At 39.4% G+C, this 15,320-nt stretch overlaps 2 protein-coding genes across 2 annotated transcripts in view; one reads left to right on the top strand and one right to left on the bottom strand.

Annotated features, from left to right (window-relative positions):
- Positions 1-3,098: 3,098 nt before the first annotated feature.
- LOC308096604 (uncharacterized protein) lies at positions 3,099-7,841 on the top strand (the record flags this gene model as incomplete). The annotated part of the gene is made up of 6 exons (XM_080444019.1): positions 3,099-3,661; positions 3,760-3,916; positions 4,012-4,138; positions 4,756-4,921; positions 6,309-6,447; positions 6,971-7,841. The coding sequence occupies 6 exons, from the start codon at positions 3,099-3,101 to the stop codon at positions 6,998-7,000; spliced, it is 1,182 nt and encodes a 393-aa protein (XP_080300145.1). The 3' UTR covers positions 7,001-7,841.
- Positions 7,842-7,985: 144 nt separating this feature from the next.
- Positions 7,986-15,320, bottom strand: part of col9a3 (collagen, type IX, alpha 3) — a 30,375-nt gene continuing 23,040 nt past the window's right edge. The window contains exons 27-32 of the mRNA XM_080444779.1: positions 15,220-15,252; positions 13,498-13,644; positions 10,817-10,871; positions 10,137-10,319; positions 9,570-9,647; positions 7,986-8,871 (exon numbers count right to left, since the gene is read on the bottom strand). Of these exons, the coding sequence (XP_080300905.1) occupies positions 8,687-8,871; positions 9,570-9,647; positions 10,137-10,319; positions 10,817-10,871; positions 13,498-13,644; positions 15,220-15,252 (681 nt within the window). The 3' untranslated portion in view covers positions 7,986-8,686. The remainder of the gene's footprint in view (positions 8,872-9,569; positions 9,648-10,136; positions 10,320-10,816; positions 10,872-13,497; positions 13,645-15,219; positions 15,253-15,320) is intronic.

The raw sequence follows: 15,320 nt of genomic DNA, 5'->3' as shown, positions 1-15,320 counted from the left end.
CCTTTATTTTTCATAATTGTTTTAATTAAATAAATGAAAAACGTAATTGAAAAAACACGGCCCCCTCACACATTAGAAGGATCAACCACCAGAACCAAGGTCATGATGTTTTGGTGAATTGCAGAGACGCAGACAGGTAAGACAATTGTGGTGTCACCTCACTCAGTACAGGAGCGCCACAGAACTATTGTCTTCTTTTATATGCACAACACAGCATTAGTGGCTTTGTTTTTACTCTTAAGATTATTATTTAATGTGTTTTGAAATCGGAACATTCATTAAACGGATCAGTGTAACAAAACTAAATAGATTAGATCCTCTTCATTTGTATTTTTTAATTTAGTGAATAATATCAAATTAGATGTTATAAAGGGTTAGGGTCAGGGGTGAACATTTTTCCAGAACCAATGGCTTGAAACACTTGAATAGCTGTGCACCCTACATACTTAGCCATGGATCATGGTCATCTGTCATGACCGTCATGGATGAACTTCTACATAGTGTTTGCACTTTCTCTCTTTTTGGCCCGTACATGATACATCTACATAAACGTTCATATTTCAAATAAAAAGTGCTTTAATACCCCATGGCCACGGATGTTACAATTGTGTACGGGTCCTCAGAAGTACCCGTATCTTCCGTATTGTTCAATAAAAAGCATTTTAATCCGATCGATGGCCATTTTCTCCATATGTGAGCCTATCGGTTGGGAGGTGTATTGCACTCTAATACATTAAATAACTAAGAGAAAATGGCCACAGTCCCACAGATCAGATTAAAATGCTTTTTATTGAACAATACGGAAGATACGGGTACTTCTGAGGGGCCGTACATAATTGCAACATCCGTGGCCATGGGGTAAGTACTTTGAATTTGAAATATGAACCTTTATGTAGATGTACCGGCTAAAAAGGGAGAAAGTGCAAACACTATGTTGAAGTTCATCCATAACTGTCATATGACACTCATGTATCAGGGCTACCTACATACTGTAAATCTAAATGTAGCAATATTGCCTTCATTTATTTATTAAAACTATTTATAATTCGAATAAGAACTGAAAAAAAGCACTTAAATTAATAAAACTTATCTGACGTGTTTTTATTGTCAAAGATGTAAAATAAAAAATAAAAGCTCAGCTAAAGTTCAAGGAAGTTGACAGCAGTGGTGTAAAGAAAGTAAGTACATTTACTCAAGTACTGTACTTAAGTACAATTTTGAGGTATTTTTTACTTTAAGTATTTCCAATTTTCGGTACTTTTACTTCTACTCCACTGCATCTTAGGGGCAAATATTTACTCCACTACAATTATTTGAAAACTTGAGTTAGTTACTAGTAACTTTGTAGATTTAGATATTGTTATTACAAATAACACATACATTACCCACTTCAGCCCTATTTCGGCCATTTGAAAATAGCCGATCTACAAGCTCACAATGCCTCAATCATCTGCTATTTACAAAATATTTTTAATACATTTTAGACATATAATAAAATATAATAACTTGTGTGAAATGGGACATTCTGCATAATGAGTACTTTTACTTTTGGTACTTTAAGTATATTTAAAATAATTGTAATTATGTATAAAAAACATTTGTAAGTAAAAATGTTAAATTATTGAAAATACATATTACTACACTGTGACTCATTGCATTCAAATTAATATTTTAATTAGTAAAAGCTTTAAAAATATATTATTAATTAGGGCACATAGGCCTATATATATGTTTCTTATAGCAAAAGATGACTAGGATATTTCAAGTAGTCTGTGAATTATGAAGGCAAATACAATACTTTTGTCCTCAGTCTCCCCCTACATTTCGATTACCGGACTTTTACTTGTAAGTGAGTGTTTATACATTGCAGTATTATACTTTTACTTAAGTAAAAAGTTTGAGTACTTTTCCCACCACTGCATGGTTGACAGTGACAGGACCTCATATGGACAGGAGTGGATCAGAAGGATTCACCAGACTATTATGATGATCCGTCCAGATTGATTGTCAACAGGCATTGTTCTGGTAGGTTAATAATAAACCTTATGTTTAGTTTGCTAGTATGTTGATGCTACCAGTTGAAGATGTAGATGTTGCAATAGAAATTATAACTTGAACGTTTAGCTCATGTGCTAATGTGATGCTAGGTTGTACGTTAGAAGTTCTATTTGATTTTGTATCGTTTAAAACGGGCAACGGCCACCATCCACAATAACCTGTGCATGGTGGCCATTGCCCCATTTGCCCGTTTTAAACGATATATAATAAGTACTTGAGTAAATGTACTCAGTTACTTTCCGTATACTTGCTCACCACAACGCCTTGCAGCCCAAGGAGTTGTGAGCTTGTAGATCGGCTATTTTTGGCTAATGTTCCCCTCACTGGAGATCAGATCAGATATAGTTAGCAAGGTTGGGTTTGCTTGTCAGAATAATCTGAATCTGAATTCCTTTATTGAATTCAGTTAAAATAGTGATTCTCAAACTTTTTCATTTCAAGGACCCCCAGTTTGATTATGTATTATTAGTGCAGGCAGGACAGACCCCCATGTGCTACAACAAAATGTGTATCTCTGAGACTCTGACCCAATCTACACTGTCATCCTCAGCTTAATTTAACTCTGACAGTGTACAAATGGAACCACATGGACCCATAATGGACATGGACCCGAATGGACCCATAAGGGTCCATGTGGTTCTATTTGTACACTGTCAGACCTTATAGGTATTTAAAATACCTGTAAGGGTCCATTTGATTCCTAAGAATCCTCACTATCAATAATTTAGCTGGGGAACCCCCTCAAGTACCCCTGGGTGTCCCCAGCTGGACCTCACATTAAGAATCAGTTAGGTATAATATAAAAACTGTTGGGCAATTAATTAGCAAAGATTTGTTGAGGTGATGTGGCAAGCCCACTTGTATTAGCAACTATGGGAGCCTTAATGCTAATATCATGACAAAAAAAACCTACTTAGAATAATGTTGGTTTATTAAAGGTGCATTATAGCAAACAAAAGCCAAGGCCGAGTTGAGTTCAACATAATAACGTTACGTTCTGGTCTCTCCTGTCCTATGTCCCTGTCTCTCTAGTGTCAACGATGCCATCTTCACCAGCAAGAAGGGCCGCCCTTGTGGTGACTAATGCTGCCAGAGAATACAACTGTGACTCTTCTGTGATTATGAACCAGAACGAGCCCGTGACACATACTCAGGGGCAGATTTCAGGCACAGAGCTCACTCTGATGGAGAAGGAGATGACGGAAGTAGAATACACACAGATGACAGATGTAGGACATTCATACTTTCAGCAAGTCATCCTAGAATATCCAGATCTTATCGTTGACGCCACCCAAACTTTGACGACCCCAGGTAGTGTTGACTCCACGCTGACCTCTCCCTCCCTGAGCGCCCAAGCTATCGACCTGACGATTTCAACCGACTTGCATACTGCGGTCAGGTCCCCCTCCATTTGTGGGGACGTCCTGTGGTCAGTCCTGGACAAGATCAGAGCTGATGTCGAATCACCCGCGGATGGTAGTGCCTCTTTATTTCCCAGACCCTGCTCTGCTGTTAGAGCTTGCTTGGAGACGAGGTTTAACGGCATGCCTGCTGCTGCTGACATCCCCACACAACAAGATGCTCAGTCAGCAGCTCTTACCAAGTATGCTTGAATGATGTGATGTTGCGTACTTCATCGACACTGTATCGTAATGCCGTAATATTCATGTAATTTACTAAATATCGTCTGTTATGTCTCAGATTTCGGTCAATCATTCAGCAGTCCACCGAAGGTCAGGATGCATTCATCAATCCACTAATGCAGAGGTGGATCAGACCGGATTCAGAAAATCCCATGGAGTTGTCAATCCCATATGGGGGGAGCATGATCAACACATTTACTGGCACGCACAGACAGGTATAATGAAGAGAAGTGGTTAACTGTATTCTCTCATTGCTCCAAAGGCACTGGTTGATTACACCTAGGTTTTGATTTGTCTGTTTTTATCCTAGGTGCTTGGGAACCTTGACCCGAACAAACGTCAAGGCCCAGTCACCCCCAATAAGTTAACTAAAGCTCAGTGCAGTACCCGCACCATCCCAGCAGGGGGGCAGCAGCAGCAGCAGATGAAAACAGAACGTAAAGATAAGTTTACTCATCCTATCCCTAAGTATTTATTATTTATTATGGCTTAGTCTCATACTTATGTAAAAGTATCAATACTGCATTATAGAAGCACTCTGTTACAAGTACAAGACCAGAATTCAAAATGTGCTTGAGTAAAAGTACAAAAGTATTGGTATCAAAATGTACTTAAAGAAATAAAAGTAAAAGTACTCATTATGCAGAATGTCCCATTTCAAGTTTACAAATATATAAATATCTTTTGAAAATAGCAGATCTACAAGCTCACAATGTGTCGCATCGCAACGCATTGTGAGCTTGTAAATCGGCTATTTTCAAATGGCTGAAATGTATACGGCTGGAGTGGTTAATGTATGTTTAGTAATAATAATCAAAATCTACAAAGTAACTAATAACTAACGTTCTCAAATAATTGTAGTGGAGTAAAAGTACAATATTTGCCTCTGAGATGTAGTGGAGTATACATAAAAGTACAGAAAATTGGAGAACATACCTCAAAATTGTACTTAAGTACAGTACTTGAGTAAATTTACTTAGTTACTTTACACCACTGCTGGAGATGTAGTCTTGCATTCATCTCCATCTTATATCCTCTCTCATCTGTCGTTTAGGTGTTGCTGTGGCAGAACCCGCAACGTTCGTTAAGCATGCTAAGAAGCGTAATGCCACCCAGGACTCAGAGAAGTGGATGGCCGGGCTGCTGAGCACCAACAAGGCCTGCATGGAAAATAGCCTTGGAGTCCGGGAGAGGCACAACTTGTTGGAGAGAGAGCGCAGGTAAGCATTCAGTCCTTCCAGAGAGCCGTACCTACAGTCAGTGGTGGAAAAAGTACTCGATTTTTGTACTTAAGTAAAAGTATCAATACTGCAATATAGAAATACTCTGTTACAAGTCCGGAATTAAAAATGTACTTGAGTAAAAGTACAAAAGTATTGGTATAAAAATGTACTTAAAGTACCAAAAGTAGAAAGTACTCATTATGCAGAATGTCCCATTTCACATGTTTTCAAATGTATAAAAATACTTTTGAAAATAGCATGTGAGCTTGTAGATTGGCTATTTTCAAACGGCTGAAATTTATATAGGACTGAAGTGGGTAATGTATGTTTCGTAATAATAATCAAAATCTACAAAGTAATTAGTAAATAAAGTTTTCAAAGAATTGTATTGGAGTGGAGTAAAAGTATAATATTTGCCTCTGAGATGTAGTGGAGTAGAAGTAAAAGTACTGAACATTGGAAATACTCCAGTAAGGTAAAAAAAATACCTCAAAATTGTACTTGAGTACAGTACTTGAGTAAATGTACATAGTTACTTTACACCACTGCCTACAGTACCTGCATTCAAATACCGTTGAAGGGGGAGCACAAAGTTTTGAATTTTGCACTCAAAATGCATTCATTTGTCAAACAATTTGTCGACAATCTACCACCTCAAAAATGTCTCTCTCACACACACACACACACACACACACACACACACACACACACACACACACACGCACACACACTGTAAGAATGACCACTGAATACAATATATAGAAAGACTCTTGATCACTCTGTTCAGATATGAATAAATAATCTCCTCATCAGAGTCCACGTCAGAGGTTTTTGACAAAGTAAACTGTGCATCGTGAACGTTCAGTAGATGCCCTTCACCTCATACTTATGTACACATAATCAGATGTGCACTTTAAACACTACTCAGGCTCCCAACTACTTTTCTGAACTCATCCAAACGCCACGACCCCTCCCGCTCCCTCAGATCGGGTAATGCCAACCTCCTGGACATCGACAAAGAAACGAACCTGGGGTGGACAGGGCCTTCTCAGTGGCCACCCCCTCAATATGGAACTCACTCCCAGCTCACGTCAAAGCTGCTCCCACCCTCGCCACGTTTAAAACCCACCTTTTCAGACTCACATTCCTTACCTTATCATAATCCCCTTTTTCTACCTTTCTTTTTTTTCTCTATAGTTTTTAATCTTTTAACTCCCTAATAAAGTTGTTTTTATTTTGTTTCTGTAAAGCGACTTTGAGTACTAAGCGGTATATAAATGTATTATTATTATTATTATTACTAAATAATAGTTTGATCAACATTCCTATTCACAATGAAGCAAAAATAAAGTAGCCACGTTTGTGTTGCTTATACTGTGTACAGGAAGAAGATCAGTCAGTGCTGTGATGAGTTGAACTCACTGGTGCCGTTCTGCGACTCCGACTCAGACAAAGCCACTACCCTCCACTGGACCACTGCCTTTCTGAGGTACATCAATGAAGCGCATGGAGACATCAAACAGGTGAGCTTCTGTCATATATAGAAGTATTTTAGCTTGACCATTTTTCACCGGCTTACAGTACTTTACCTAATGTCAGTTGAGCATTGTTTGTTACCTGTCTGACTTCCTTTGCCATGGAAATGGCAAAGTGGTAAAGTGATTTTACAACATAATGCTGATTTGCTTCCACCCCCTGGGACTCTGTTAGGGTTGCAACAGTGATTATTTTATAGTGATATAATCAGTGAATCTGCTGTAAATGTTTTTGATTAATCTGTGCAATAAATTCTAACATACAATTATGTTAACATAAGGTAATAAAGTACAACATGATGGTAAGTACTCATCACAAGTTGAATCAAGAAAGACATTCATGTTTAATTTAGTTGTTTAATAAATAGCACATATTCAAAAACAATTTACATGACTAAACATTAAACCCATAATTTGATTACTTAAATTGAATTACATTGTATGTCAGTCGATTAATTTAATATTTGAATAATCGTTTCACCCATAAACTCTGCTTTTCTGTGACTTGCAGGAGTTCCAGAACAAAGTCCGAAAGGTGTAGCCCAGTTTTGCATCAGACCAAGTCTCTCTCCACCATGGGAACATAGCACTTCTCAGGCAATATTGAACAGTGACAACACTTACCTCTCCTATTTAAGCATCTGGATATGTATTGCCTATTTATTTGACCTTATCTGTTTCCATTTGTTGAAGCGTAGCTACATTTTTTCTTCCCTCTTCAACAATTTGTTCCTGTTCAACTTATAAGTTGAACATACAGGTGGCACTGTTTCTCTCTTTCAAAGATTATTTTGCATTCCGCCTAGTTTGTATGAGTATGGTTCATCTGTATTTGAGGTGTTTTTTTATGCAGATTTCATGTATAGCTCACTTTATGTATGTTACTAAAACAGTATAATTACTCTCTATGCTGTTCAGTCTATACAGAATACATCTGTCTGTTAATATAAATTATATATAAATCTGTTACCCTAAGAATTTGAGATTTTTGTATGGGAATGCATTGCTTTGTATATATCGAAACATATTCCAAGCAATTGAAAAATAAATGTGACTACTTGACTCACATAGTGTTCATTTTATTATTATTGGAGAATTAGCAGTTTGCTAATTTGATATAGAGAAGAGTGATGTTTTACTGAAAAGTGGCTTTATTTTTTATTTCTTACAACATGTCGCTGTAGCATCTTACTGTACATACAACAGTCACCCACAGATAATAAATAGTATTTAAAATCATGTATATTTAATAGTTACAGCACCGGTAGTACATAGTGGATGTGTTCACTGTAGGACTGGAAAAACAGCACACAAATTCCTACTCTGATTTATTGTAGTTACAAAGTCTGATTTCTCCATCCACAACTTTGATGTTTGAAATTCCCAAAATGTATTTATAAGGGAGACCTTTATCATCAAATGTAATCAAAACTATGAAGAAAAAAAATTCCTGACAAAAAAACAAAACTTTACAAACTGCAATGAAAAAAAACGAAACAAAAGAAAAAAACTGCGAGAGCAAAAAGTTTTGCATGAATATACACAATTTCTGGGCACATTGTTTTCTTTAATTCCTGTTACAGCACAGTACACATGTCCTCGGCAGAGGCTTATTTGGGGGCCTCTGGTGCATATCTTTGTATCTTACATTGTGTGACGCATGTCTTGTGAGGTAACACCCGTGGTGTACATAAAAAGGAGCCATGATACATGCACATTCACGTCAAGGACAATCACAGTTGTGTTGAGAGCTATCTGCCGGAGGGAAGTCACCAAAATAAAGGGGGGGGGGGGGGGGGCACGGAAACAACATGTACAAAGTTTTTACACACAAAGGATTCAGAAACAAACTTAATGGTCTATAAGCACGTTGCCCATTACATTGTCTTGAGTCAAGTCTCCTCTCTGATGGTATTTGGAGTGACACAAGTGTTCTCCTGTCTCTGCTTCTGTCCGCGTCGTTTTTGGATGGGATATCGTTTTTAGTCTCTTGGTTGTTCTGATTTTCCAAACGGATGTTTATGTCACTTATTCCTCTATTTCTCTTGTAAAAAAAAAAAAAAGATCACTTCTTTCTGATGTTACTCTTCCCGTCCCGTCATAGATGGAATATTTATATAGAGGAAATGTCACGTGATTTTTCTTTCTCCTTTCCTCTTATCCTTCCTCCATTCCCATGCTTACCCTCACCGGGGTTAGATGCTTTTGGGTTGCAGGGAGATGGTGTTTAATGGTTTTTAGGGTTGGTGGATTTCCCGGCGGCCTGTGCCCCCTGGCAGGGTGAAGTGTCACAGATTCCAGGGGATCCCTGGTGTCCAGTCCTTCCTGCCCTGCCTGACTCTCCAGGCTCTCCTGGGTCACCTGAGGAGCCATCGCGACCGTCTTTGACAATTCCATGAACTCCGGGAAGACCTATGGGCGCAACATGCAGGGAATGAGTCAAAGACTACTGTATGTTTTCACTTACAAACGTATGTTCTTAGTTCTTACAATACTTAGTCTGCTTAAATTGTAAAATCACAGTACTCCCAACTGTTTTGGAGTGCCGTCTGATCTATCTCAGGACAAGGTCTGAGCCTAGTCGCATGGGGGTCAGAATTATGAGGAAATATTAATACTGATATTTTAGTGTCCACGCACTAGGTGCTGGGATCCTACTGGTTATGTTTAGATTATTGCTCTGCTTCTTACTATTCTGCCATAAAAGTGCCTGAGTTACAGTTACCATACTTAGCAGATTAAAAGCGTCGGACACAACTCGATGGAAAAAAAGCTACCAACTTCCCTCATGGCGGTGCTATAACAACCCACTTTATATTTCGGCTTTTATAATTGTCGTAGAAACTTTCCACCTGGTTCACTTGGATCAGAATGCATTTATCTATGTTGGTCATGTTCATTTGATTGTACTTATTCTCTGTCTTGGGCACATGGCCTATTGTGCTTGCTGTGGGATGCACGTCAAAGATCGGCCTGCTTAAATCACTGCTAGTACGTAACACCCAGACACTGACTTTAAAACACAACACAAGCACAGTGTTTGATATCAATCTGTACAATTCTAGTCCCAAACAAATCTGATCAGGGTACATTGTGTGTAGGTCAAATACCTTGGTGTCCTTGGTCTCCATCAGGCCCGTCAATGGCTTTGCCTGTGGTTCCCTTATCACCCTGCTCACCGAGATCACCTGTTGTGTAAACGGACAAACAGATGTTTTATTTCACATTAACCCATTGAGACCTGAAGCCGATTCTACATGTCTCCTAAATCCCAACAGTTTTCTGAAAAACGTATGTTTCTATATCAGTGGTTCTCAATCTTTTTCATGTCAAGGACCCCCAAAATGATATGTATTTGGCGGCGGACCCCCATCAAAATATGTTGTTCCAGGGACCCCCAGAAGCAAAGATTTTAGTTTAAAATGTTGCTTTAAAAATATATATATTCAAAGATTTGCACACATTTTCACGAATTTTCAAAAATAGCAGATCTACAAGCTCGTAGCGCGGCACTCGGTGCCGCGCTATGAGCTTGTAGATCTGCTATTTTTGAATAGCCTAAAGTGTAAAATAATGCTTTTTAGCTCAAATCTAAAAATGACACAGTTCCAGGTCTTAATGGGTTAAGATCCTGTCACATACAGTAATCCTTGTACGTGAGTTAAATCTTCTCTCACCTCTGGGACCGGGGTCTCCCAGGTCTCCTGGCAGGCCTCTGTACCCTGGTTGTCCACGGGAGCCAGGATGTCCGATAGAGCCAGCTCCGCCTGTCTTTCCTGGAGGCCCAGCGGCGCCTGTGCGGCCCACCCCACCTGGGGCCAGGGGCCTTCTAAGGTTGGCAGCCAGCTGTGCAATCTGATCTGAGAAATAAAAATGAAAAGAATGAGACTCAATCTTAGACCACTCATTTACCCTTTAGGGCCCAGAGGTCTTCAACAGGGGGTCCGCGACCCCTAGGGGGTCCGTGGAGGTACTGCAGGGGGTCCGCGAAATTGTTGTTTGATTAAACAATATTTTTGTTTGAAAAAAAAATGTATACTTTTTTTTTTTTTTTTTTTTCAAAAATGTCAAATTGTCTTTAAACATAACATTAATCCATAGCATACAGATAAACGGAGGCACAATGCACAATAACATACATGGTATGTTTATACATATTTTGTAGAGATTTTTTTTAATAATATTTTTATTTTGCACACCTACTGGGGCAGGTGCGTAGGAGCAGGCTATATAAAACACAATTTTATACATAAATATACAATATATGTGGTAGCCCCCCCTACCCTACGAGGTAGGGGGGGCCTGCTTTAGGCCATTTGAATGACCCATATATGACTAGTAAACTTAAGATCCTTACCATCGATCATTGAGCCACACAGTTCTCTGATGTGCTGTTCGCTCACCAGTTTACCCTGAAACAGCAGAGCAGAAGGAGTCATGTTTCATTCATGAGAGTCATTTAGAAAACCAACAGTTTCCAAATATGTGTTGATGTTTTAGGGTTCTTGCAGACTGTGAAATATTGGCCACCTTATTCCTTCATTACATCAATATATATCATATTGCGACCACAGGAAAAGCTGACATTTATTTTATGACACCTGTGTCAGAGCTTGATTTGGTACCTAAACATTGAATCCAAACCGTGCTGGAAAATTTATGGAATAAATATTGATACTTCCACCCATGGCAGATTGAATTAGTTGATGTAAGTAGCAAACATTGACAAAAATCATACTATAATCCTTCTATCAAATCCTTCCTACTATAAATGAAGAAAACATAAACTCTTTTAGTCCTGATCCATTTTTCAACCCATTGGGTTGTTTACCAATCTATAGGAAGTTGCACGTGTGCATTATTATATTTATTTATTCATTTAATTGTTTTCCCTTTCCCAAATTTAAGTTTTTAGCATTTCTGCCAGGGGCTACAGGATCTGTAGATATGGTCCCATTGCCCAGACAGATGGTCACACTTCATTGATTGTTGGATGGTTGTCAGGGTGACTGTGGTAGGGGTTTATGATTTAGGGCTCTGCTGTGCCAGAGTTAATTGATCAGCAGGTGTTTCTAATCGTCTAATCGTGCTCTCCTCTATATAGGTACTGGACCTGAAGCTACCAGTGTTGGAATAGTTACTACAACATAGTAATATGTTACTTATTACATATTACTTGTTTAAAAAGTAATGTAGTTACTTTACTTATTACTCCCTGCCAAAAGTAACTAGTTACTTATTACTTAGTTACTTTTTTTTTCTCGCCCCCAGTAATTGCATCCTTTCTCCCCAAAAGTCTGACTTTGCATTTTCAACATTAGCAGTTTTTTTTTTTCTCTTTTCTGCAGCCTACATTGTAAAATCCTCATTGTTGATTTAACTCTGAAAAGTGTTCTGTACACATGACGGGTCCATTTGGTTCTATTTGTACACTCATTTCAATTATATTAACACTAAGACTTTTACTGTGTATGAATTCATAACTTACAGACTAAATGAAAACCATTTGACTATGAATTGAATACTAAGGACCTCAATGGAAACAAGACCGCAAGGACTTTTTTGGAAGTATTTGAAATGTATTTCATGTATTTTTTGCCTAAAAAAATATTCAAATTCAAACACCTGGGCTCAAACAGATAATGACTAATCATGAGACACAATCTTTGAACAACTTCTGTTGTTTATTAAACAAAATGTATTAAAACTAATAATAATAAAAAAAGTAATAAATTACTTTTTGAAAAAAAGTAAAGGTAATAATATTACTCAAAAAGTGAAAGTAATTAGTTACGTTACTAGTTACTGGGAAAAAGTAATAATATTACTTTAAGTTACATATTACTTTAGTTACTTTCCAACACTGGAAGCTACACACAAACACAATGCCAGGGAGAACAGCGATAGAGAGAGAGAGGACTGGCTCAAAGATGCACTGCAGAGTTATAAAGGGCTTTGATTAAAATCCATAGCTAACAGCGGACCCAGCGAGGCTGGGGATGGGGACATTTATACGTGGCTGTTCTCAGGCATTCTTTTATTCTTATCTAAAATTGCACATGGGCTTTGACCGCTGGCACGTCCAGGGACTGCCTGTGAAAGCGGTCTATTACCTGGTATGAAAGGTGCTATAGAAATACAATTTAGTGACTGGAACAGCATGGGACTGCAATCATAATGGTGCTATTGCACAATGTCCAGCAGTGTAGGGCTGGGCTACATATATCTATATTATATTGTCTGGAATTATTATAATACGATATGATCTAAGTGTTGCCTGGTATTTTATACTTTCAAAGATTTTCAATAATAGCAAAAAATAGCCGATCTACAAGTTCACAACGAATTGTGAGCAGGATTTGACTTGACAGAAGAGGACAACCAGGGTTGGCAATTCTTCAAATATCTTAACTAAACTGCTGCTAGTAACTGATTCCCTGTAAGTTAACCATAGAGTTATAACATCGGATAGCGGATTACCCCGCCCCCAGCTATTCATTTCTATGAAAGTTGCTCAGTGGCGTTTGAAGCACCCGGAAGTACCATATATTGGGTCAATATTGGGTCCTGAGCAGGTGCACTAGGGTTTCAATTTTTTTTATTTTTTTATTTTTTTTTATAAATAATAAAATCAGTCCAGTCCCCCGCACCTCGCAACCACCGCAAGCGCGAGGCGAACCGAATTAACCGAAATAACCGAATTATCCCCCCCAAAAATCAACAAACCCACCCGAAAATAACCCGAAATTTGAAGCGCGCGCGGGGTCCACGTGCGCGCAGGTCATATTCCATTCCGGCGCCTCTGACCAGCCACAGTGCATGGGGCCCATGGGCATGGCCTACAATTTAGGTGTTCTGGCAGTGTCCAATTATGTAGGTAGGCCCTACATTATTACACACTGCCAGAACACCATCAGACTCTACAATGCCATGCATCAACGCCATGCCTCGGCCGTAGATGGACATCCTTGACCGTGTGTCACACTGAAGAAGCATTGTACCAGTTTTTCCTGTGTATAGACAGCAAGATGTACTCACAGGTACGCCATTCTTTCCTGCAATTCCGGAAAGACCCTGTTCACCCTGGAAGCCCATTAGTCCTGTTTTGCCGGGGACTCCTCTGGCTCCAAGCTCTCCTTGCGGTCCACCAACACCCTTCGGTCCCAACTCGCCCGTTTTTCCTGACTATGAAAACCAGCAGAAACATCAACATATTATTGAATTCTAGAGAATACCAAACGAAAAACAAAGTAATTATCTTGAGCGTGTGTGTGTGTGTGTGTGTGTGTGTGTGTGTGTGTGTGTGTGTGTGTGTGTGTGTGTGTGTGTGTGTGTGTGTGTGTGCCTCTCCCGGACATAACACATGCACCATTCAAATGAATGACTTCAAACTTGGCCTGTGTGTCGGCGATGACCCGAGGATATGTAGTGCCGAGTGGGGAAATGGTCAGACCAGCGGTTGTCCAGAACTGAAAAAACACAGTTGTCTGTATCTGTCTGTCCGTGGGTCTGTGGAGGATGCTCCGAATCGCTGTGTGTGAGTGGGGGGGGGCAACCCATCGGCTTCACGGATTGGCCGAGATTATCCGCAGCAATATAAGTGGTAGCATGTACAATAGAGCTCCACTCCATACCTATATCCATTTGTCTGTCTGTATGTGGGTCTGTCTCCCACTATTGCCCATGTACTGTACATCAACATGAGGTCAGCAGTTTCTGATAACATCAGGGACCCCTGTATCTCCATATTTAGTCGAGCGGTCATATGGTAGTGAGTACCGGTACTCTGACTACAAGTACATCGCATCGGGTATTGCATAAACGTTCCCATCTTCCCGAGTAGACCGGTGCCCATTTATAAATAATCCATTGATTGTAATATCTAACGTTATAAGGACAACCGCACTGGGTACTCTAACAACGGGTACAACGAGTACTCTGACAGCAGGTGCAACAGGTATTGCATAACCAGGTGAGGCGTGTATTACCAACTTTGATCGTTCCCGACTTACATCGTTTTCGACTTGCGTGGTCCCCGAGCAGGCTGGTGCCCAAAGGGCACTGGTCTAGTTACTCTAATGAATACAACAGCTTTATATTGTCATTGAGAGATATTTTTAAATACATCAGTAGTACATAGTACCGAGCTCAATCGGACTTGTTTCTCCCTGTGAAGATTGCAATTAATGGGCAAATCTTACTATAAAATCCTACTTAAAAATGAAAAAGAAAACTCTGTCAGTCCTCATCCATTTTCCTCCGCAGTGGATTTACCAATCGATCTGAAAAAGTACATGTGCATTGACCATTGGCATGTGCAGGGAGTGAGCAAGCAGTTTTTCCACTTTGACCAAATTCCGGATTTTTGACATGAGCTACAGTATGGGATCTGTATTTGCAGTCATGGTTCCATAGCCTGGACGGACGGCCATGTTTTATTGGATGTTTTGTTAGTCGTTTGTCAGGGTGACTGTGGTAGGGGTGTGTGATTTGGGCTCTGTTGTGTCAGGGTCAGCAGGTGTTTCCAAACTTCTAATTGAGCTCTCCTCTTTATAGTAGTGTGCTCAAGGGGTTGGGCTCAAGTCTATGAACACTTGAGAGAACGCCAGAGTGAGAGAGCTAGCTCAACAGCAGGTTTGGCTGGTATTGCTGATATTTAGATGGCATGTGTGGATAGAGGTTGAAATAAAACATTGAAGTTGATACACGGAACATGAGTTAAAAGGCTTCCCTTAAAGTTTGCCTGATGGTATGACTTACCTCTCCTTTTTGGCCAACTGGACCAAATGGACCCTGAAGATAAGAGAAACAAAAACAAATTATAAAAAAAAACTCTAAATGAAAACTAATGAGAGTACATG

The sequence above is a fragment of the Gymnoscopelus braueri genome (genome assembly GCF_963280865.1).
Source record: "Gymnoscopelus braueri genome assembly, chromosome: 12".
Taxonomy (NCBI): Eukaryota; Metazoa; Chordata; class Actinopteri; order Myctophiformes; family Myctophidae; genus Gymnoscopelus; species Gymnoscopelus braueri.
This window is presented reverse-complemented; position numbering and strand designations above follow the sequence as displayed.